Source organism: Cetorhinus maximus, chromosome 23 (assembly GCF_964194155.1).
Source record: "Cetorhinus maximus chromosome 23, sCetMax3.hap1.1, whole genome shotgun sequence".
In the NCBI taxonomy this organism is placed as follows: Eukaryota; Metazoa; Chordata; class Chondrichthyes; order Lamniformes; family Cetorhinidae; genus Cetorhinus; species Cetorhinus maximus.
The window spans coordinates 39,710,042-39,735,149 of record NC_135901.1 but is presented as its reverse complement, the minus strand read 5'-3'; the positions used below and the strand labels follow the sequence as shown (position 1 = coordinate 39,735,149).

General features: G+C 44.8%; 2 protein-coding genes and 3 non-coding genes across 5 annotated transcripts in view; 2 read left to right on the top strand and 3 right to left on the bottom strand.

The window, feature by feature from the left end:
- LOC144698497 (uncharacterized) overlaps positions 1-25,108 on the bottom strand; it is a 757,701-nt gene that overhangs the window by 666,969 nt on the left and 65,624 nt on the right. The window lies entirely within an intron of this gene.
- LOC144697485 (uncharacterized) lies at positions 1,629-5,674 on the bottom strand. Its single transcript, XM_078569471.1, has 2 exons — positions 5,311-5,674; positions 1,629-3,612 (listed from the first exon to the last, which is right to left on the bottom strand). Exon 2 carries the CDS (start codon positions 3,259-3,261, stop codon positions 2,233-2,235), a length of 1,029 nt encoding a protein of 342 aa, XP_078425597.1. The 5' UTR covers positions 3,262-3,612; positions 5,311-5,674; the 3' UTR covers positions 1,629-2,232.
- On the bottom strand, positions 9,229-9,301 carry trnat-ugu (transfer RNA threonine (anticodon UGU)). The gene has a single exon. It is a non-coding gene; the product is annotated as a tRNA-Thr (tRNA).
- trnav-uac (transfer RNA valine (anticodon UAC)) lies at positions 15,896-15,977 on the top strand. Its single transcript has one exon. It is a non-coding gene; the product is annotated as a tRNA-Val (tRNA).
- On the top strand, positions 18,083-18,164 carry trnas-uga (transfer RNA serine (anticodon UGA)). Its single transcript has one exon. It is a non-coding gene; the product is annotated as a tRNA-Ser (tRNA).

Genomic DNA, 25,108 nt, shown 5'->3' with positions numbered 1-25,108 from the left:
AGGCCAGTTCAGTTTCTGGACCCCCCAGGATGTTGATCGTGGGGGATTCAGTGATGGTAATGCCATTGAACATCAAGAGGTGATAGTTGGATTTTCTTGCTGGAGATGGTCATTGTCTGGCACTTGTGTGAGGCGAATGTTACTTGCCAGTTGTAAGCCCAAGCCTGGATATTGTCCAGGTTTTGCTGCATTTGGACATGGACTGCTTCAGTATCTGAGGAGTCGCGAATGGTGCTGAACATTGTGTAATCATCAGAGAACATCCCCACTTCTGACTTTATGATGGAAGGAAGGTCATTGATGTTTTCGAGTAGCTGAGCATGTCTGGGGCCTGTTCTTCAGTGCAGGGTCACCATGGGTTTCCACATGTTCAATGCAGCACACGTAACATATCACATCTGCACGCTCACACCAGCGTCCCAATAGCATCCCCACATACCATCTAATACAGTCTGCTCTTCAACTTTCAAGTGATCTTATCAAAAGATCAAGGTGGTGTCTATCTCAAGATCTTTGCTCACCTTCCCTACATAGTTCCAATGCCTTCAGGAAGTGGCCAGACTTATCAGATTCAGTTAATAGCAAAATACTGTGGACGCTGGAAATCTGAAACAAAAACAGAAAATGTTGGAAAAACTCGCCTCGTCCCCACTTTCCTGACTTTCCCTAGAAGCAGGCAGCATTTTATATTCAATCCTAATTGTACACTTTTCTTGTAGCTGGCGTATGGAGAAGATCATGTCCCCAGTAGATCTGCCAGCACAGAAACCGCACTGTGCTTCTGGATACACTCGCTCTGCAAGTAGATGGAGTCTTTTAAGCCTGACCCTAGTGAAGGACGTCCCTGAGATGCTGAGGAGTGAGATGTCCCTGTAGTTGTTGCAATCTCCTCTGTCACCTTTCTTTTACTATATCGTTATCATTCTTCAATCATTCATGTCCTGTGGAAAGGATCCTACCTTCCAACAGAGGAGGAGCTCATGAAGCTGTGACAGTAGATGGGACTTTCTGGGCTTGAGCAGTTCAGCTGGAATTCCATCCTTGCCGGGTGTCTTTCTGCTTGCTAAACAATCAATGGCCTTTTCGAGCTCAAGTGGTGAGGGCTCCTCATCCAACTCAACCATGACAGGAAGCTGCAGGAGAGAGTCAAACGGAGATTGGGAGATGTCTGTCTCACGGGAATACAGCTCACAGTAAAGTTCAACCCAGCGGGACATCTGTTTACATCTGTCAGTGGGCGCTTCACCATCTGCTGATTTCAGGGGGTAACTTTGGTGATGGTCGGACCAAGCGCCCTCCTGATCCCATCATTCACAGCACGTAGATTTCCATTGTCACAGGCAGTTTGGATTTCATGATCTGGGCTGATCCAGTGTTTATTTACAAAGTATCTCCCTGTCTTTTATAGAACTGTCTCAGCTAATTGCAAGTTACACAGTGTTCTAGCTGTTGGATTTATGTTGTAATCGGGTTGGCTTTGCTTTTTGCTTCAATGACAGATTCATCTCTGCTGAGTAGGTCTCAAACCAGCCTTTGTTGTGGGTTCCACCTTTCTGCTGCTGTATCAGAAATGATTGAACTCAGCGCCTTCCAAGATTCATCAATATCAGTGTTGACTGATGAAGCTTTCATTGATCTGCCTGTAAAATATTTCACTATTTTGTTTTATCTTCCTTGATAATTTAGTTACATAATGGAGGTGTCACTGTGAAGAATATGCAAATCACTAAGAGTTGTCAGCAAGGATTAATCAGCACTTTCTAATTGGAGATGTTAATCAGTGGAACCTCTCAGACACTGAATCGTAGAGTTCGTACCAAAGATAAATTTAGGATAAAGTAAAAGTTAATAATTTTATTATAAATGTGTTCCTGTCATGGGTTCTTGAATTAAGGGAAAGATCACAGATGGTGCTTTTAAAAGATACACTGCAGACCAGAAAATCAGTGACAGATCCAGAATATTAAACTCCAGCCAGTTATAATGATTGTTAACATCAGCAGAAACAAACCAAATTATTGTCAGACTATCAATCCTGGACGTGATTAACAGAAGCAGTAACTGCAGAATCCAACTCCGCAGTCATTTATGAATTTGCTGGTGAGTCCGCAGGTTGGAGGACCTTGTGAATCCCTTTCCACACACGGAGCAGGTGAATGGTCTCTCCCCAATGTGAACTCGCTGGTGTACAGTCAGCTTAGATGACTGTCTGAAACTCTTTCCACAGATATTTCAGCTGAATGGGCTCTTCTCAGTGTGAATTCGCTGGTGTGACTGAAGGCTGGATAACCGAGAAAATCCCTTCCCACACGCGGAGCAGGTGAATGGTCTCTCCCCAGTGTGAATTCGCTGGTGTCTCACCAGATCAAATGACTGAGCAAATTTTTTCCCACACACAGAGCAGGTGAACGACCTCTCCCCAGTGTGAGTGCGCTGGTGTACAGTGAGGGCAGAAGAATGTCTGAACCTCTTTCCACAGGAAGTGCAGCTGAACGGCTTCTCCTCAGTGTGAATTCGCTGGTGTTCAATGAGCACAGATGACTGTCTGAAACTCTTTCCACAAGTAGTGCAGCTGAATGGACTCTCCTCAGTGTGAAGTCGTTGGTGTAACTGGAGGCTGAATAATCGAGCAAATCCCTTCCCACAAACGGAGCAGGTGAATGGTCTCTCCCCAGTGTGAAGCCGCTGGTGTCTAACCAGGTCAAATGACTGAGTGAATCCCTTCCCACACACAGAGCAGGTGAACGGTCTCTCCCCAGTGTGAGTACGTTGGTGTACAGCGAGTGTGGATGAATGCCCGAAACTCTTTCCACAGGAGGTGCAGCTCAAAGGCTTCTCCTCAGTATGAATTTGCTGGTGTGACCAAAGACTGGATGACCGAGTGAAACCCTGCCCACACACAGAGCAGGTGAACGGCTTTTCCCCAGTGTGAACTCGCTGGTGATTCAGCAGGCTGGCTGACTGAGTGAATCCCTTCCCACACATGGAGCAGGTGAACGGTCGCTCCCCAGTGTGAACTCGCTGGTGTGTAGTGAGGGTGGATGAATACCTGAAACTCTTCCCACAGTAAGTGCAGCTGAAGGGCCTGTCCTTAGTGTGAATTCTCTGGTGTAACATCAGGGAGGTTTTCTGAGTGAATCTCTTCCCACACTTGGAGCAGGTGAACGGCCTCTCCCCAGTGTGACTGCGTCGATGGTATTCCAGCCGGGATGGATAAATGAATCCTTTACCACAGTCCTCACATTTCCAAGGTTTTTCCATGGTGCCAATGTCTTTGTGTTTCTACAGTTAAGCCGATCAATTGGAACTTTGTCCACACACAGAACAGCTGACAGTTTCTCTCTGCTGTGAATGGTGTGATGTTTGTCCAGGCTGTGTAACTTGTTAAAGCTCCTTCCACTATTAGTGTGCTGAAACACTCTCACTCTTGTATATGTGTCTCTATGCTTGTCCAGTCACATTTATGTTTCAATTATTTTCTTGGAGACAAAACAGACAAACATTTTCCCTTCCACCTTCAAAGGTCGATGGTATTCAGGTTCTGGATAACCAATTGACTCAACCAAGATGCTTAGTTTCAGTGTGCATCTCCAAATCCTTCCCTTCTAAGACCTGTAAAGAGAGTTTACAAAAGTAATCACTAAGTACAGCATAGGAATTCAGAGCAGACAATTCTAGTTTTTATTTTCTCGTTTCCCAAAGCTGCTAATCCTCGGCCCAAACACTCTCCCATTTCCTGTGCTAAATTCCAAACCAATCATACCATCTCCCCCATACATTTCCTCCACTCCCAGTTTTCTCCCTCCATCTGCTCTGGTTCAGTTCAGTTCTCAAACCCCTGTGTCCAGAGTGAGAATAAAATCAATGAATGAATCACTTTTTCTCCTGGTAACTGGGACCCTGAAGCCCCGCCTACTCTCGTTTCACCAAGATAGCCGGGCATGCGCAAAGCTCGCTGCTGAAGCAAGATGGCGGTTGATAACCTGGGCCTGTTCGTGGTGAAAAGCCCCAGAGCTGCAGGTTCTTATTGGGAGTTTCCTGCCTCCAACGGGTGTTTCTGAATCCTCCCCACCAACATCCTAGGGCTTCCGCACTGCTCTTGCTTCAGCTCAAAATGACTGGGGAGTGATTGACGGCATCCCTGGCTCCAGCTCCGGCCTCCCTAGCTGCACTGGAGAGGTGCAAAGGAGATTCACCAGGATGTAGCCTGGGCTGGAGAGTTTCAGCTATGACGAGAGACTGGATACGCTAGGGTTGTTTTACTTAGAGCAGAGAAGCCTGAAATGTTTTTGTTAAATTCTCAACCACCGAACCCATACAGAGTTCGGCCTTGGGGTATCAGGGCATAGACCACATCCATGGCGGTAACAGTCTTGCGTTTAGTGTGTTCCGTGTCGGTGACCGAGTCTCGGATGATATTTTCCAAGAAAACCTTGAGAACCCCGCAAGTTTCCTCGTAAATGAGACCGGAGATGTGCTTAACGCCCCCACGACGAGCGAGGCGGCAAATGGCTGGTTTAGTGATTCTCTGGATATTATCTCGGAGGACTTTCCGGTGCCGTTTCGCACCCCCTTTACCGAGACCTTTCCCACCTTTGCCTCTACCGGACATCACACCCGGAGATAAAGCTTTGTAATCAGAGAAGCCTGAAGGGGGACCTGATAGAGATATACAAAATTAGGAGCGGCATAAAAAGGGTGGAAGTGAAGAAGCATTTCCCCTTAGCAGGGGTGTCAATAACCAGGGGTCATCGATTTAAGGTAAGGGGCAGGAGGTTTAGAGGACATTTGAGGATTTTTTTTCACCAAGAGGGTGGTTGGAGACTGGAACTCACTGCCTGAGGGGGTGGTAGAGGCAACAACATTTAAGAAGATTTAGATGAACACCTGAAACGCCACAGTTTACAGGGTTAGGGGCCAAGTGCTGGAAAATGGGATTAGAATAGATGGGGTCTTGCGGGCCGGCACAGACACGATGGGCCGAAGGGCCTTTTTCTCTCTGTGACTCTGACCAATAGGAAGGGGGGCGGGGCTGGAGGACCGAGAGGCAGCGGCTGGTCCTCCAGCCTATCGGAATGAATGAGGGGCGGGTCTAAGCCATCTGTGTCCGCGCATGCGCCCCGCCGCACACTGATCCCTATAAAGATGGCGGCCGTTAACCGCCGGGCCAGTCAGTGGGAAAACCCCGAGCAGCTGCCGCCGGTTCAAACCCGGACCCGGGATCTTCTTACTGGGGGTTTGGGGTCTCCACCGGGTGTTTGTGAACCCTCCTGTCTAACCCAGCCGCCGGCTCCATCCCTCCCCGCTCACCCGGTAAACAGCCGCCGCCCCGGAGTTTGTTATTGGGGTTTGGCGGCTCCACTGGGTGTTTGTGAGGTTTCCCCACCCACTCCGCCGCCTCCATCCCTCTTACAATCGGCCGTTTCTCACGGGTTGCGGAGTCGAGATAACCGCCTCCCCGCAGCTGCAACATCCAGACTGCGCATGCGCTAGCCTGAACCTTGTACTGCGCATGCTCCGTTCACAACCCACCACTACGCCTGCGCGGTGAGCCCCTATGGTTAAGATGGGGCACATTCTACCCCGCAGCGAATGCTGGGTAAGAGCCGAGACATTGAAAAGGCAACACGTTAAAGACAGAATTAAGTTTTCTGCTCCGTTTACAATTGGAGCCGTGGAGATAATGTACAGAATTTTTAAATAATTAGTTCCAGCAACCAAAGCGCATGAAACCTCCAGTTCTGTTCTGTTCTGGGAGTAATCAACAGCAGAACAAACCCCGACAGTTTGATGTGAATCCTTTGGAGTCTCAGCAGCTGGAATGAACAAGTGATTTTAAAAGATAATTGTATACATTGGTCCATTGGCTTCATTGTCTTCGAATCACAAAACATAATTTTCAATTCAACCACGTGGCCTTTCAATGGCGGTGATCCTACCTAGCCTTCGCTGCGGGGTTGAATTCTCACTGCAGGATTTCCCCGCGCAGGCGCAGTACCGGACTCTGTCAGGAGCATGCGCATTGCGGGCTCTAACTTGAGCTGAGCAATAGGAGTGAATGGAGCCAGTGGGTGGGCAGGAATGAAGGAGCCGAGTGAGTGGGGAGGAATGGAGGCGGCCGATTGCTAGGGGACGATTGGAGGGGCCGAAGAGATGGGGAAAAATGGCGGCAGCTGAGTGGATGAGGCTTCACAAATACCCAGTGGAATCCTCAAACTCTCAATAAGAAACTCCCAGGGTCGCACCAAGCGGTGCGGCGGCTGTTTATTGGTTGAGAAACTGCCCAGTGAGTGGGGAGGGATGGAGCCGGCGGCTGGGTTAGATAGAGAGTGTGGGGTAGGCAGATTCAGTCGTGGACTTCAAAAGAAAATTGGACCAAAACCTGCAGCATGTCCGGGGAATGGGACCAGGTGAGTTTTTTTCCAGAAGAGTAAGAGGTCCCCCATTTCAGACGAAGATGAAGAGGTTTTTTTGGTTTTCTCAGAGGGTCGTTAGTGTGAGGAATGTTCCCCAGAAAGCAATGGAGGCTGTGTTATTGGATTTATTCAAGGCAGAATTAGACAGATTTTTGATAGACAAGCGAGACAAGGGTTATGGGTGGCAGCGGGGGTTGGGGGGGTGGTGGTAACGGACAGACAGGAAAGTGGAGTTGAGACCACAACCAGATCAGCCATGATCTTATTGAATGGCAGAGCAGGGTCAAAGAGCTGATGGCTGACGATCCTCTGACCCGGGCTGAATGGCCTCCATCTGTGGCGTTACCCTGGCTCTGATTTTATGGTACTGTGAGGGGCTTGAGCGATAAAATGGTCTATTCCTGTTCCTATTTGTTATGATCTAATTCAGTACCGATACCACTCAAGGCAATGGTTACTATCATTTTGCCAGCAGTAGCGTGTGCAACTAGTCCAAGGCTGGACTTAGGCTGCAGTCTCTATCGAGTCATGGATTTGAATCTCATCACTGTCAAAGTTTCTGTTGATTCGTCCTTTAAGACGTTTCATCAAATCCCTTATGATAAACTCGGGGCATTGACATATGAAGTGGTTTGTCTTGGTAGGGAGAACAAGGGAGGCTGTAGGAATTGCAAGGTGAGTGGGAATAGTTGGGGCTGAATGCTCTCAGTTTCTGCTGTAACATTTCCACGATTTTACATGAACAACATTTATACTAGTGTGAGATCTCCAGTCATGGCTGAGTGATTAAGGCGATGGATTGGAACTCCACTGGGATCTGCACACGCAGGTTCACATCCTGCTGATTGCGCTGCTCAGTGTTCCTTCCTTTTGGAACCTCCAGAATTAATTATTGGCTAAATGGAGTCAGAACCTTCCAGACACTCCCGTCTGTTTTTCCTGCTTCACTTCTGTGTTCCTTCTTTCCTGTTTATCCATAAGCATTCACAGAATCTGCAGTCAGTATTGGAACAAAGCTGAGCTAATTAGTGGCATCTTTGTTTTCTGAGAGTTTGCCTCTCCTTAGAGACAAACCCTTGCCCGCTGTCACTCTCGGTATATATGTCTGTGTGTGTCAGTGTGGTTCAGTTACTGAGGGGTGAGCACCTTTTTACCATTGCAAACTTCATTCAATTTCATTATATATCTTCACGGTAAATGGTACAGAGAATAACAACAGGTGTATAAGTTCAAGGAGGAGATTGAACCTTTCTGTGTTTATTTAAGTGGAGACTGCTTATTGATGCAGTGCCCATACGTTTCACAGCGGAGGAAGATTGAAATGTTCACTGAGCAACTTTTAAACAGACAGTGGATTCACTCGGTGTGATGGTGGGTTCCAGTTCGGTAAATGCAATCAGAGAATCAATTTCTATTCATAGCTTTTTGCCCAATCTTTCTAATAGGTTGGATGTTATGTACATTTGTGTTCCATTTTCTCAATTTATTTTAAATGAATATTCACAAATCTATTTGTGTGGGAACTTACTGAATAACAGCAGAACTGGCAAAGTTTGGACAATATTTCCTTGTAGCCAAAGGACACAAAGCAGAACTATGCCGATAATATAAGTAGAAGCGGGGAGAGAGGGAGTCTACTTGACCCTAGGTGGTCTTAAACCATTGAACCTTCAGTTGGAAGCTAATTTCGTTCAAAAAGTATGCTGCAGAAACACCCGCATGGTTCAGATTCTGGGCTTTCACTGCCTGAGTTCCATTCCTTGTCTCGATGTTGTGCAAAATGTTATAACTAGCAGCCAATTTATGGTTTGAGAAACAATCAAACCTTAACCCTGTTTCTCCCTTCATATTTGCTGTCAGACCTACTGAGAACTTCCAGCACTTTCTGTTTTTATTATAACATGAATTATTGTCTTTATCATACACATGAACACAAGAAATAGGAGCAGGAGTAGATCAAACGGCCCATCGAGCTTGTCCTATCATTCAATTCAATCGTGGCTGATCTTGGGCTTCAACTCCATTATCCTGCCCGTTCCCCATATCCCTTAATTCCCCGAGAGACCAAAAGCCTGTCCATCCCGGCCTTAAATGTATTTAATGATGGAACATCCACAACCCTCTGGGTAGAGAATTCAAAGATTCACAACCCTTTGGGTGAAGTAATTTATCCTCATCTCAGCCCTAAATTATTGGCCCTTTAACCTGAGTCAGTGCCCCAGTGTTTTATATTCCCCGACCAGGGGAAACAATCTCTCTGTGTCCACCCTATCAAGCCCCCTCAGAATTTTACAGGTTTCAATTAGATTGTCTTTCATTCTTCTAAACTCCAGAGAATAAAAGCCCAATTTATTCAGCCTCTCATCATAGGACAGCCACCTCGTTCCAGACACCAATTTAGTGAACCTTCCCTGCACCTTCTCCGCTGCCAGTACTTCTTTTTATAAATATGCAGATGAAAACAGCACACGGGATTCTAGATGCAGCCTCACCAAAACCCTGTTACAAGACTTCTTTATTCTTGCTCTCCAATCCCCTTGTAATAAAGGCCAACATGCCATTGACATTCCTAATTTCTTGCTGCCCCTGCATGCAAACTTTCTACGGTCCTTGTACGAGCACAACCAGGTCTCTCTGAACTTATACATTTCTCACCTTTCAAAAACATTCTGTTGTTCTAATTTTTACAATCAAGTGAACATATTCGCAGCTGCCTACATTATATTCCATCTGCCATCTTGTTGCCCATTCACATGACTTCCGTTATCTTTTTAAGATGACCTTGCTATCAAAATTCATAAATTTAAATTGTAGGCCCCAGTGAGAATTGAACTCACGACCCCTGGTTTACAAGACCAGTACTCTAACCACTGAGCTATGGAGCCAGCTGTCAGTTCAGCATCATAGCAAGTATCCTAGTGGAAGAGGAATAGGACAACGTTCTTTCTTTGCTGTAACTAATTTTATGTTTCCCAGCACCATTTCCCAGCCATTGCGACATTTTATTACACACAATGGGGAATGTACTTTTTTACATTCCCTCTTTTGAAGTCAAGGCACTGAGCAATTTCAAAGTTTTTCTTTAATTCCAGTTTGGAACCAGACCAGTTGAACGACACTTTATTGGTGCCAATCCTTCACTGCAGCTCACCCCTTAAAAACAGTGGCTGTCATTGCCCGAAGGTGTCATTTATGATAAAATTCTGTGGGAGAAACTTATCTCTGGTGAAAGTGTCTGAAAAATGGCGAATGTGGCGTAGGTAAAGCACGTTGCAAGAGTTATAGACAGCTTTCCTCGTGATTTAGAGGTAAGGATTCGGCCCTTTCACTGCCGTGGCCTGGACTCGATTCCCGGCCAGGCAATGAAGGTTTATTGATCTGGTACAAACTGTTAAAACAGGCCTAATTTACTTATTGATTGAAAACAGAAACGCACAACAGCTCCGCCCGAATCAGTGGAGTGAGAGTTGAAGTTTCACATCAGAGCTGCAAATGTCACACGTGGAACAGCTTCGAGAAGAAATACAGTTCCTCATGTCCGAGGGGTATCAGTTTGGACAATTTGTATTTGCACATTCATTCTCTCGATGTGTCCGTTTTCTTAACTACTCGACCACAAGGTCCCAGTGTCTGTTTAAATGTTGCTCAGTGAAAATTTCAATCGCCCTCCCCTTTGTAGCATGTGGACACTGAGTAGCTGAACATTCTCCACTCAGAAATACAGAAAAAAAAATTCCTCTTGACCCTTTTAAACCTGTTTTTATTTTCTCTCTACGATGTTAATATGAAGCCACACAACTGAGGTGAATAAAGTGTGGTTTGGTAAAATGGGGAACTGAAGCACATTGACACACACAGGAACACACACATATAAACAGAGAGCGACAGAGGCCTAAGGAGAGACAAACACCCAGAAAGAAAGGATGTCACCAAACTGGTTCAGTTTTGTTCCTTTCTGTCTGCAGATTTCACAAATCCTTGCAGATGAATAAGAATGCATAAGAAAGCGCGGGAGTTTTTATTTGGTTCTATTTACTCCATAACTATTCTGTTGGCATCTGGTTAAAATCGGGAAACATGAGAACCGCAGTCAGCAAACCAACATTGAGGAATCCCCGACGGATGTCAGGAACATCGCTCTCAAAACTCGTCCACGACTAATAGCACTTACTTAGAGAAAACACTTTCATATTAAATCCGAGATGACTATAAAGTGAGTCATTCGGCCCGTCGTGCCTGTGTTGGCCTCAAGAAAAGCAACTAAACCAATTTCACACACCCGCCTTTCCCCCACAGCAATTTCTGTTTACATTGTCATTGTTCTTCCAGATATTTTATGAATAAAGTATATTGTTCAAAAAAAAATTCTATTTACATTGTCTCTCCTCGTTCGCCCTGTCAAAATGAAGGACCACAACCCGCCCCAACCCCCACCCCCGTATTAAACTGGACTTGTCTCTTGCTCACCCAAAGCAAATTCCTAATGTCCCCGAAAGTGGGAAGCAACTGAAAATTTGGGAGCGGTGAGCTTCGGACTCACTCCTCCAGAGACTGGAACCTGAATCCAGCTCTCCCGTTTGTAGAGAAAATGGAATTAGATTGTAATCAGCAGCTCAGAAATAATAATGACCTGCTTGATCAAAATAAAGTTCTTTTGTAATTCGATATGAAATCAATTGCATAAATAAATAATGATTGTATCGAAAACTGTATGAGGAATCCTACTCCAACTCTTCATGTCATTGGGTCAAAGAAACTTTGTTAACAAAGGCAAACTGTGCATGGATTCTGCAGAAACTCCTTCTTCAAGCGAGAAATGGACAATGACTGAAAGGGGGAAAACTCAGGTTTAAGTAAAGAGATAAGGAATTTGAGTTGAACTGGTTAGCTCTTTAAAAATAGCTGGCACAGATATGATGGGGTGAAGGGCTTCTTATTGTAAGAAAAACAAAAAATGCTCCAAAAGCTCAGCAGGTCTGACAACACCTGTGGAGAGAGAAGCAGAGTTAATGCTTCGAGTCGGCCTGAATCTGAAGAAGAGACATACGGACTCGGAATGTTAACTCAGCTTCTCTCTCCACAGATGTTGCCAGACCTGCTGAGTTTTTCCAGCATTTTCTGTTTTAAGTTCAGATTTCCAGCATCTACAATATTTTGCTTCCATCTTAGGGCCTCTTACTGCGCTGTGCCATTTGATGATGACATTGTTGATCAGTCTGTCTCCAGCATTCCTAATGAGAACAGCCGAATTCCATTTCTTCAAAACAAAGACCCAAAGTGCTGCTGCATGACGTCACCGTTTAACATTCCAGACAGCTCCATTGGGATCTTGACAGCGCAGGGTTTGTGCAGGGCAGTGGGGGTCACGGTCATTTCACATGTGGCAGAGCAGCGGTTTGAAGCCGGGTAAGATCATGATCCAAACTTGTTCATTTAAGTGTGATTGAATGTTCAATAATTTAGATTTGTTGTTAAAAATGAACAGATGGGTTCAAACCCTGCCGCCTGAGAATTTATCATTTTAAATGGGAGAAAACCCACCCAAACACACCCATGTTTTCTTATTCATTTGTGAGCATTCAGGAGGTGGCATATTGGCGTTGTCACTGGGCTAGAAACCCAGAGCTAAAAGCAAAATACTGTGGATGTGGGAAATCTGAAGTTAAAACAGAAAATGCTGGAAAAATTCAGCATGTCTGGCAATATTTCTGGACAGAGAAATAGAGTTAATGTTTCAATTCCGTGTGACTCTTCTTTGGAATTCTATGAAAGCAGAACACAGGGCCGAATGGCCTCTTTCTTTGCTTGTAACTTTCTATACTTTGATATTTCCCAACACCACTTCTTTCACAGTCATTCTGCCGTTTTATAATCCACTCTTGCGAGTGGGTTCAAAGCTCAACTACGTGCACAAGACTGGGAGGAGTCTGCGACTGTGGATAATCGGCACTGTGCACATTCCTGTCATCAGTATCTGGGAGAATCAGGAAGATGAGATCCCAGATTATCTTTACCATGTCATCTGCAAACTAATTCTTTCTAAAATCCTTGCATCCCACATTCTCTGTCCCTGATTTCCAGGATAGGCTTGGGTTCATGAACTGACTGTGTCTGCATCAAGCAACTAATTGACCTGGTAGCTGGACGGGCAGAGGGAGCTGGAGGTGAGTCAGGGACAGAGGCAGAAACAGATGCGACATGAAAGTGTTTTGAATTGGATGTGTCTCAGTTACTTTCAGTGATGAATGTCTGCCGCATGTTCTCTTGTCAGTTTCACAGGAGCCGCAGTGATGAGGTTAATGGGTTTTGGAAATTGGAAGTTGTACATGAGCAGCTTGTGGAGCTATTTCACCTCACTGTCAATTTCATGTCCCAGCTCACAGAAACCGTTGTTGTCATTGACTGAAGAATTCATTCTATTCAAAATGGAAACATGGATAAAAGCAGCGTCAATAAACCAAACTGACATAAGTTCACCAGTGTCCCTTGTGGTCTAGTGGTCAGGATTTGGCACTTTCACTGCTGTGGCCCAGGTTCGATTCCTGGTCAAAGAATGCAAATTTATTGAGCTTGTGGAATTGTCAAAATTAGTATTAATTACTTATTGATTGAAAGCATTTAGCAGCTCCACCAGAATCAGTTGAACTTTCGCCTCAGAGCAGGAAATAACACACTTGGAACAGGTCGGGATGCTGGTGCCAAGCAAAATATGGGTGGGAGAAGGGCAAATTTTGGTGCCTACTGTTTGCATTGACAAAAATATCACTCCTGATGGATCAACCAACCACAACTGTTCTTTAAAAGCAGCACATCTGCTCATCGAGGCCGAATGGCCTCTTTCTATGCTGTAACTTTCTATAATTTTATGTTTCCCAACAGCACGGGTTTTTCTTTCACAGTCATTCTGCCATTTCATAACCCACTCTAGCGAGATTTACTTTCTTACCTTGCATTCGGCTCTTTTGAAACCAAAACATGGAGCAAATTCAGCGAGTTTCCTTGTCATTAATAGCACGAGATTTGTCACGAGACTAATTGAGCGACATATTAATGGTGCCAATCCTTTACTGGAGCTCACCGCAACCAAAGAGCACTGTTACCATCAGCCTGTTATGTACCTTCTTGCAGTATATCTGCTGAAAAAATATATGCTTATCACAGCTCTGCTTTCTTCGCATTGAAATCCAGTGCGAAAATACGAAGTATTTCAAAGCTGAACAACGTAGACAAGACTGGAAGAAGAGTGTGACTGTGGATAATCGGCATTGTGCACATTCCTGTAATCAGTACCTGGGGGGATCAGGAAGATCCTGGTGTCTCTTTAGCCTGTTATCTGTAAACCGGTCACGTTGTGTATTACAAAAACAGAAACAGAAATACCTGGAGAAACTCAGTAGGTCAAGCTGCATCGGCGTAGAAGAGTACAGTTGACGTTTCGAGGCCTCATGATCCTTCAACAGAACCATTCGTGCTGCATGACGTCACAGTTTAACATTTTAGTGAAGCCCATTGAGCCTTTGTGCTGTATCCTGTTTCTGTGGTGCAGTGATTTTCATGCTTACCTAACACGTGAAACGGTCTCTGGTTCAAAACTGGGCAAAGCCATAATCATAATCTGTGGGTTACAGCCACGTGGCCTGGTCAGTGTTTATCCCTCAACAAAAAACACATGGTCGTCCCTGGTTTTCACTGTTTCCTGAGCGGTGATTGGCTGCCGTGTTTCCTGCATTACAACAATGACTGCACTTCAATAAAAGCAAAACTGCGGAAATCTGGAAAGGAAAACAGAAAATGCAGGAAAAACTCAGCAGGTCTGACAGCATCTGCGGAGAGAGAAACCTGCTGAGTTTTTCCAACATTTTCTGTTCTTATTTCAAAAAAGTACTTAATTGGCTGGAAAGTGTTTTGAGACATCCACCGGTCGGGAAAATCGCTAGAAAAATGCAAGTCTGTCCATCTTTAATTATCTTAAATCCCAGTCCTCTGGTTACTGACCCCCGTCAGTGGAGAGCGCCCGTCCCCACCGCCCCCACCCCCATCATTTTGAGCAGCTCCATGAAATCTCCGTTTAACTGTCTTTATTTTAAAGAGAACAATCCCGGTCCCTATAATCTCTCCACCAAACTGGATTTCCTCATCCTTGGACATGATGAAAGACGGAGGATTGAGATGGGTGATCCCCAGCTCCCCATTCCTCCGCCAGTGTCACCGCTCAAACTGAGTCTTTTTCCATCCCACTTTGTTAATGTCACAGCCGCTGGTTTCTGAGCGAAAGCTTCCCTGTGCTTCATTGGAAGTCGGAGTGTTTCGTGCAGAAGGTTTGGCGCTTTCACCGCCACAGCCTGGGTTCAATTCCCAGTCAGGGAAAACCTTATTTCTTACCGCTGTGTGAACTGTCTCAATGCACAGGAATTCCTCGTGTAAACTCTTAAAACGTACCTGAAATTTACTGTAAGGGAGAGTGAAGTGTTTCATGTTGGTAGGAAGAATGAGGAGAGGCAACATCACATAAAGTGTACAATTCTAAAGGGGTTTCTCTGTTCCACAGCGAGTGGTTAGGATCTGGAATGCACGGCCTGAGACTTTGGGGGAGGCAGATACAGTCGAGGATTTCAAAAGAGAATTAGACAGAAAATGCAGGTTTCCGGGAAAAGGTGGGGGAGTGGGACCAGATGAGTTAGCTTCCAGAAGAGTAAGAGGTCTCCCTTTTCAGACGGAGATGAGGAGATTTTTTCTCCCTCTGAGGGTGGTTAGTCTGTGGAATTATTTTCCCCAGAAAGCAGTGGAGGCTGGGTCATTGAATTTATTCAAGGCAAAATTAGACAGCTTTTTGATCGAGAAGGGGTTATGGGGGTTTGCAGCAAACAAAAAGGTGGAGTTGAGACCACAACCTGATCAGCCATGAGCTTATTGAATGGTGGAGCAGTCGCAAAGGGCCGAATGGCCTCCTCCTGCTGCTAAATCCTATGTTCCAACGACCCGGACCGAATGGCCTCTATCTGTGGTGTCATTAGCTGTCATTCTGTGATATTATGAGGGTCTCCAGGGGAAAAATGGTTCTATTCCTACTCCTATTTGTTATGGTCTAATTCAGCGCTGATACCACTCAAGGCAATAGTTACGATGCTTCGGCTTGCTCAGTCGGTGTTATGGTTCTTCTGTCCCCTCTGTAGGTGTGTGGCCGAGCGGCTCAACGCCTCGAAATTGGGTTGTAGTATTTCATGAAACGTGGGTTTTAGTGTCATATGAACCGCGGGTTCAAATCCCACTGCGATCGAAATTTCAATTAGTTTGTCTTCTTCGAAAATACATTGGGATCCGCTCGGGGCAGCTGACGCCTGCGGTGCTTTATTTGGGTAGGAAGAACGAGGAGAGGCAATAAAAATTGCAGGGTGACCGGAAGTGGGTGGGGCCAAGTGCCAGCTTTTTCCACTGTAACCGTTCTGCAATTTTAGCTCAACAACTTTCACGCTTCTGTAGTAGTCGTGGCCGAGTGGTTAAGGCGATGGATTTACAATCCTTTGGGGTTTCCCCCCGCAGGTTCGACTCCTGCCAACTGCGCTGCTGCCCCATTTGTCCTTTTCTCTGTCTCGACAGTTAATTGCTGGTGAAATGAAATCAGAAGCTTCCAAATACTCCCGTATTTTTTTCCGCTTCACTTGCGCGCTCTTTCATCTCCGTTCATCTGAAAGCATTCATCAAATCGCCAGAAATGGAAGAAAACTTTTGGTGACATGGGTGTCTGTCTCTCTTTAGGCCTCTGTCATTCTCGGTGTATATACCTGTGTGTCTTCCTCTGAGTGTGTCAGTGTGCTTCAGTTCACCGAGGCGGTGAACACATTTTTATCATCGCAAAATTTGTTCACTTTTGTAATGTATCTTCGTGGTAAATGGTACAGAGAATAACAACAGGTTTAAATGTTGCCAGATATGATTGCCACTTCCTGTGTTTATTTTTGAGTGCAGACTGCTTGTTGACTCAGTGCCCGAATGTTACACAGCGGAGGATGATAGAAATTTTCACTGAGCAAACAGACAGTGGATTGCTCTTGTGTCCTTTTCATGTAATCAGCATGTGGGAGAACCACGAAGAGAGGTTCTGTTTTATCTTTACTCTGTCATCTGCAAACCCTCCCTCCCGGAAGCTTTGGGACTTCCATTCCCTGTCCCTGATTTCCAGGGAAAGCTTCGGTTCATGAATTGACTGTGTCTGCATCAAGCAGCTAATTGACCTGGGAGCTGAATGGGCAGAGGGAGCTGGAGGCGAGGCAGTGACAGAAGCAGAAACAGATGCGACATGACAGTGTTTTGAATTTGATGTGTGTCAGTTACTTTCAGTGATGAATGTCTCCCGCGTGTTCCCTTGTCAGTTTCAATGGAGCCGCAGTGATGAGGTTAGTGGGTTTTGGAAATTGAAATTTACACAGGAGCAGCTTGTGGGACTATTTCGCCTCAATGTCGATTTCGTGTTCCAGCTCCCAGAATCGGTTGTCCTCATTGGCTGAACAATTGCCATTGAACAAGCCCTTCCTGTTCCAAGTAAACGCGCCATTTTGTAGGACAAAGTTATCCCTGGTGAAGCGGGTCTGAAGCGAGGAAATGGCAAAATTGGAGTGGACGAGCCATTCTGCAAGGCTTGTGGACAGTGTTCGGAACGAGGAGGTGAAGGAAAAAACACACACAGGCTGTGAAAGGTTGTTTGGTGGAGAACTGAGTAGAGGGATAGAGTGACGTGGGGCTTTATGTACACAAATATTCGAAGGTAGCAGGACAAGTTGATCTCTCTGCTTTCTTTAAAAATAGCTCATGTGGTCCTTTGCTTCAATAATGGAGGCTTGGAGTTCAAAAGCAAACTGATGATGCTGAATCTTTGTAAACCATTTATTGAACCTCAGCTGAAATATTGTGTTCACACTTTGGGAAAGATGTCAAGTCTTTGGAGAGGTTATGGGCAGTATTCACATGAACAGTGTCAGGGATAAGCTGTTTCAATCATGGGGAAAGGCGGCAGAATCTGGTATTATTCTCACAGGATGGAGGAAACAGAAATGGGAATTTGGTCCAACCAGTCCGCTCCTGGGTTTATGCTCCACTTCATCCTCTTCCAATTTTCCTTCATTTAAATCTACAATTGTAACTATCTATTCCCTTCTCCCTTAAATTCTTGCCTAGTTTCCACTTAAGTGTATCTGTACAATTCACTTCAACCACTCCCTGTGGCATCGGGTTCCACATTCCCATCACTCTCTGGGTGAAGAAGCTATTACACTATTTCACCTCACTGTTCACTTCATGTTCAAGTCTAACACACTCGATGCTGTTATTGGCTGAACAAGTCTTCTGTGTTTGAACTAAACACGCTCCCACTCCTGGCCCTCCTCTGGGAATGTGGTTTTCTTGTTGCTTTGTGAACTGTCACAATGAACTGTTCCTGGAGTCACTTTTCCCTGGGATCTAAAAAAAACCCATCACTTCTCTTCCTCTCTCATTCTCACTTTTTCATTCCCAGTTTGGGAGGGAGAACGAAGAGAGACAGTATAAATTGCAGGGTTATGGGGAAAAGGTTGGGCTGTGGCAGTGATAGGGCGGGAAGAAGACCCTCTTTCTCTGCTGTAACTATTCTATGGTTTCATATATGAAATATATATATTTCACTGTCCAGGTCTGTAGTCGTGGCCGAGTGGTTAAGGCGATGGATTTGAAATCCATTGGGGGTACCCCGCGCAGGTTCAAATCCTGCCGACTACGTTTTCCATTATTTCTGATTTTAACCATTGATCTCAGAAACACTAAATGGAATCGACATTTTCTCAACACCTGCAATAGCGAAGCTTGACCAGTGGATGGCAGTGAAACCGTGATTGCTCACATCACATGAAGCAGGCGCTCTCTCAATTATTACTGCATTTGGCACTGTCTCTGTTAATATTAAATTAGACGCTGTTTCTGTTTCTATCACACTAGGACGTGTCTCTGATCATATAAGAGAAGTTCATCTCTCAGTTGTTTCTGTAATTGGCTCAACGACAGTTGTTTATGTACTGGACTTACACTTGGCACGATCTCAGTCATGACTGCACTGAAGCAGGTCTCGGCTAAAGTTACAATAAGCCATGCCCCAGTTGACACTGCACTAGAGCTTGTCGCTGGTCATAGAAAACTAGAACCTGTTTTTATTTGCATTTCACGAGACTCTGTCTCAGCTATTACTCCAGTAGAACCTGCCACGTGTTTATCAAACTGAACCCTGTCTCAGTTAATTCCCGTCTTTGCTTAAGTAACATTAGATGCTGTTTCGATTATTACTGCACTAGTAATGTCTCTGCTTAAATTGCTCTAGGCCCTGTCTCATTAATTACCACGCCAGGCTCTGCCTCTGTTGTTACTGCACTAGCCTATGTCTCTATAAGGTGGACGTCGAGCTCGAAATGGGCCTCTGACTTTTGCCGAGAACTAGAAGTTTCCCATTGACCCTTTGTTCTGCGCAGCTCCTGATATTCATTTTCATTACAGCCAACAGTATTACAGATGAGACATCGCCTGTTTTGTGTGTGTGTGAAAAGAAATCACGCTGCATCATTCCACAAAGATAAGATTTATCTTCACCAGAATGTTTCCGTTTGTTTTTATTCTCTCTTATTCAAACTGTAACTAAAGATCGCCTAATACCGTAAATATTCATTGGTAGTATATTCTGTTGTGTGCTCTTGTTTAGAAATTCATGTCCTACCAACTATTTCTTTGGTAAGACGGGCACGGAGAATGCTGCGGAGAGTAATTCACCTATTGAATCCCCAAACTCGCCCAGCACCTACAAGGCTCAATTCAGGAGTCTCCACTTGCTTGGATAAGCGCAGCTTCAGCAACACACTGTTGGCTCCAGCTCGACACCATCCAGCACAAAGTAGCCCACTTCACCATTCACTCCCTCCACCACCGACGCACAGTAGCAGCAGTGTGTACCATCTACAAGATGCACTGCAGAAACTCATCAAGGCTCCTTCGACTGCACCTTCCAAACCCACGACCACTACCATTTAGAAGGTCAATGGCAGCAGATAGATGGGAACACTACCACCTTGTACATTAAGTCCCCATAATAAATGGAAAGGAGAACAGGATAACGTTCCACGTGGATGATATTTGATCGGCCTGGAGATGTCTGAGAGGGAGAACAGGGAGTTTAAAGATGCGACATGAAAGCGCCAGAACTTGATGTGTGTCAGTTGCTTTCTGTGATGAATGTCTGCTGTGGAAATGTGGGAGATTTCACTGCCGACTGTTTACACTGACACAAATATCACTCCTGGCTAATCAATCACAACTGCCCTTTGAAAGCAGCGCTCCAGGCCGAATGGCCTCTTTCTTTGCTGTAACTGTCTATAATTTTATCTTTTCCAGCATCACGGTTGCTTTTTTCACTATCATTCCGACATTTTATTGCACACTATAGGGGAATGTGCTTTCTTACATTCTATCCAACGCTTTTGAAGTGAAGACACTGATCAATGTCAGGGGGTTTTCTTGTTATTTCTGGCACGGGATTTGGAATCAGACCAGTTGAAGGACAGTTTATTGGTGCCAATCCTCCACTGTACTCACCCCTTAAAAAAAATGGGTGTCATGAGCTGAAGATGTCGTTTGAGTTCTAGTTAAACAGAAAATTCCGCAGGAAAAAGTTGGCTCTGGTGAAATTGTCTGAAGAAATGGCAAATGTGGCGCAGATAAAGCACGTTCCAAGAGTTATAGACAGCTGTCCTCGTGATTTAGAGGTGAGGATTCGGCCCTTGTGCTGCCGCGGTCCAGCGTCGTTTCCTGGTCAGAGAATGAAGATTTATTGATCTGGTACAAACTGTGAAAACAGGCCTGATTCACTTATTGATTGAAAACCGAAACACACAACAGCTCCGCCCGAATCAGTGGAGTGAGAGTTGAAGTTTCACATCAGAGCTGCAAATATCACACGTGGAACAGCTTCGAAAAGAAATAGAGTTCCTAATGTCCGAGGGATATGAGTTTGGGCTATTTGTATTTACAAATTATCTCTCCCCAGCGTCCATTTCCTTAAACACTCGACCATAAGGACCCGGTGAATGTCTGTTTAAATGTTGCTCGGTGAAAATTTCAATCACCTTCCACTTTTTAACATAGACACTTAGTAGCTGAACAGTTTCCACTCAAAGAAAATACAGAAAAAAATTCCTCTTCAATCTTTTAAATTTATTTTTATTTTCTCTCTACGATTTTAATATGAAGCCACACAACTAATGAATGAAGTATGGATTGTGAAAAATGGGGAACGGAACCACATTGATACAGACAGAGGAACACACACAGACATATACACCGAGAGTGACAGAGGCCTGAGGAGAGACAAACACCCAGAAAGAAAGGATGTCACCAACTGGCTCAGTTTGTTCCATTTCTGACTGCAGATTTCGTGAATCCATACAGATTAATTTAAATAAGAAAGCGCGGGTGTTTTTGTTTCATTCTATTTACCCGATAATTAATCCTGTTGGTACCTGGTTAAAATCGGGAATAATAAGAACCACAGTCAGCAGGATTGCAACCTACATTGGGAAGGCCCAATAGATCTTGAAACCGTCGCTTCGAACACTTGTTCACGACTAACAACACATAGTCCAAGCGAGCTCATATCAAATCAGAGATGGTGACAAAATAAGTCACTCGGCCCATTGTGCCTGTGCTGGCTCTCTGGAAGAGCAACTCAACCAATTCCACACACCCGCCTTTCCCCCACAGCAATTTGTATTTGTATTGCCTCCCCCCGTTCTTCCAAACAAAATCAAGGACCGCAATCCGCACGATCTCCCCGCACACACCACCACCCCCTCCCCCGCCACCCACCCACCCTCACGCTCTCCCGCCCGGCATTAAACTGGAGTTGCCTCTTGTCCACCCAAACAGAATTCCTAAAGTGCCCGAAAGGGGGAAGCATCTGAAACTTTGGCAGCCGCGGGATCCAGACCCACTCCGCCAGAGACTGGAACCTGAATCCAGCTCTCCCGTTTGTAGAGCACATTGAATCAGATTGTAGATATCAGCCCAGAAATAACGAGGGTAACTTGAGAAGAAAAAATGTGTTGTTTTAAATTCGCTATGAAATCAATTGCATAAATCAATTATGTTTATGTCAAAAAGTATATATAGAACCGCAGCAGCGAAAGTGCCAATTCCTAATCACCACTGCACCAGAGAAATGTTTGCAAACCTCACAACCGGCTGATCTGTGCTACCTGTGCCTTTTATTCTCATTCCAGTCCTCGCTCACCAGAGACCCGTTTCTCCCCCAAAATGACACGTTTATATCGAACACAAACGACCTCCTCAGCCAATGACAACAGCGATTGCTGTTAGCTGAAACATCATTCATTGTCACACAGTCCCGGGCTGTCACTGGGTCCTTCAGTGGCAAACAAAATAAAACAAATAACAAAAATTGACACGGCTGCTGTCACCCAGCGAGTTCCAACAGATACTTGTTTTTTTGTGAATATAGGAGTTAGTCCGAATCCCAGCGCTGCCACAGTTTCAGTCACATTCCCCCTTTCAGGCACTTTAGGAATTTCCTTTAGGTTAACAAGAGGGGGTTCTAGTTTAATGCAGGGGGTTTGTGATCCTTTATTTTGACAGGAAGAACGGGGAGAGGCAATACAAATATAAATGTCTGCGGGGGAAAGTCGGGTGTGTGGAATTGGGTGAGTTGTTCTTCCAAAGAGCCAGCACAGGCGCGATGGGCCGAGTGACTTTTTCGCCATCTCTGATTTGATAAGAACACCTTTGAGCTCGGAGCAGCTGTTGGTCATAACTCAATGTTTAAGGTGATGGATTTGAAATCCACTGGTGTCTCCCCCTGTCGGTTTGAATCCTGCTGACTGCAGTTCTCATTATTCCTCATTTTAACCAGGTGCCGCCAACCTCATCCCTGTGAAACTGACAAGGCGACACGCGGCAGAAATTCATCACTGAAAGTAATTGACACACATCAAATTCTGCCGCTTTCATGTCGCATCTTTTAATTCCCTGTTTTCCCTCTCAGACATTTCCAGGTCTATCAAATGTCATCTACCTGAAATGTTATCCTGGTCCTCGTCCACTGAATATGGTCGACTTTCCGTGCAATGTACTTGGCAGTTGGCTCTATATCTCCGTGGTTAGAGCACTGATCTCGTAAACCTGGGGTTGCGCGTTCAACTCTCGCTAGAGCCTGTGGTTTAGCTGATGAAACCAAGTTCCGTGGAAAAGTGGGCGATGGGTGGGACCATGCTGCAAAACAATATTGATACTTGAAAAGGTGCCGTTCCCAGAACTACACACAGTCCCCCAGGTGTGATCTCACCAGGGCTTCGTGTAGCTGCAGTAAGCCTCTTTTCCATAACACCCTCTGAAACAGGTTGTACAGCAAGAGGAATTAGATTGTAGATATGGAATGGGGAGTACTCTTTATTCTAATTATTTCTTTTTATCTCGAAGACCATATATGAATCCCCAGCACAACTCTCCGTGTAATTGGGTCAGGGAAACTTTGCTAATTTTCACACACTGAACTTGGACACTGCAGAAGCTCCTGCACATCTTTCAATATTGGTTTTCTTCAATCAGAGTTTTCAAAAGGGAATTGGGCAATTATTTGAAATGGAAAATAAAACTGCAGCGTTATGAAGGAAGAAAATGATATTGGAACTAAGTGGCAGAAAGAACACACCCGATGGGTCGAATGGCCTCCTAATGAGCTGTGTCAATTTACAATTAGATCAATTTCTCTGCAGCATTCCAAAATGTCCCACTCCAATTCTATTCCTGTGAAACAGGATCTTGCAGTGCAGCATGTCTACACAGTTTGACATTCCATACAAGTCCCCTTGGCTTTTTCTCACGAATTGTTTCTGTAGTGTAGTGGCCTCCCAGCGATGTCCATATCCTATAAATGATTAGAGAAACAAGTAGTGGTTTCACATTCACTTCACATGTGCAAGGTCGCCGGTTCGAAAACTGACGGAAATATTATCAAAATTGAGTCATTTAATTGTGAGAAGTTGCACAATTCCCGTCTTTCGCCAAATAATAGCTGAATACATTATCTCACAGCCATGTGACATTGGCACTTCCCCAGGCTTTGACTGATTTTCTCCAAAAGGCATGGTTACAAGAAAGAGACAATAAATCAGACGAATTGCAATAAGATAGTTCACACAGGTGTGAAGTGTTGAATGACCTGCTGATGTTCTCTGTCATTTTATGATTCTAATGTCAGGTCAATTTCTCTGCCGCATAGTTATGTTTTTCAGCCGAATTGTACTTCCACAAAACAGGGCTCGGAAGTGCAGTAAGACTGCAGGGTTTGATATTCTAAGTCAGTCCATGTGGTTCTGCCCATTGTTTCTGTAGTGCAGTGGTTACTACGTACACGCAAAAGGTCTCCTGTCTGGAAATGGGTAGAAACATTATCGAGATTCACACATCTAAGTGTGAGGGAAAGTTCCATTATTCACATTTGTTGCTGAATATTAATTGAATATAGTATCTTGTCGCCACATTAAATCTACCCTTCGCCAAGCCTCAAAAAGCGCCCCCCCCCCCCCCACCCCCACCAAAATCAAGAGGGATGAAACTGACTAGGCACAAAAACTAACAGTTTCTTTAGTTAACAACAGAAATTAATGAGTTTACAAATGCAAATTCACAGTTACTTACTGACTGAAAGATGACTACCAGTGTGATCCAAAGACTAGCGTCATCCTAAAGATAGATGCAACTGATACTGTGATTGAACATGACGGAGTGGGAGAGATGGTAGAAAATCACTTTGTATCGCTCTTCATCATGAATCTTCATTCTTTCATGAGCATCGCTGGCCAGCATTTGTTGTCCATCCCGAATTGCCCTTCAACTGTGTAACTTGTTAAAGCATTTCAGAGGGTAGTTGAGAATCAACCACATCACTATGGGTCTGCAGTCACGTGCAAGTCAGACCAGGTAAGGACGACCAATTTAATTCTCTAAAGGACTGCTGAACCACATGAGTTTTGTAGGGTAATCAGTGATAGTTTCATGGTCATCATGACTGAGGAAATACTGAGGACATGTCTGATCAGAATAAACATCTTTTGTAAGTTCACCATGAAATGAATTGCATAAATAACTTATGTTTGTATCGAAAACTGAAGAAGGAACCCTAGTCCAACTCTTCATTTCATTGGGTAAGGGAAATATTCATTAAGGCAAACTGCATGGATTCTGCAGAAACTCCTTCTACAAAGGGGAATTTGGCAATGGTTGAAAGGGAGAAAATTCTGATCCATGGAAAGAGAGAAGGAATTTGGTATTAATTGGCAAGATCTTTGTAAAAAGCTGGTATAAATAAAATGTGCGGAAGGTCCTCTTACTGCGCTGTGCCATTTGATGATGATATTGTTGATCAGTCTGTCTCCAGCATTCCTAATGAGAACAGCCGAATTCCATTTCTTCAAAAGAAAGACCCAAAGTGCTGCAGCATGACGTCACCGTTTAACATTCCAGACAGCTCCATTGGGATCCAGGCAGGGAAATGGTTCTGTACAGTTGTGGTTTCCGCGCTCATTTCGCGTGTGCAAGTTACTCCATTCGATGCTCGTGAAAAACATTGTCACCCAACTGTGTGGAAAAATTACATCGCTCCCATTCCTTTT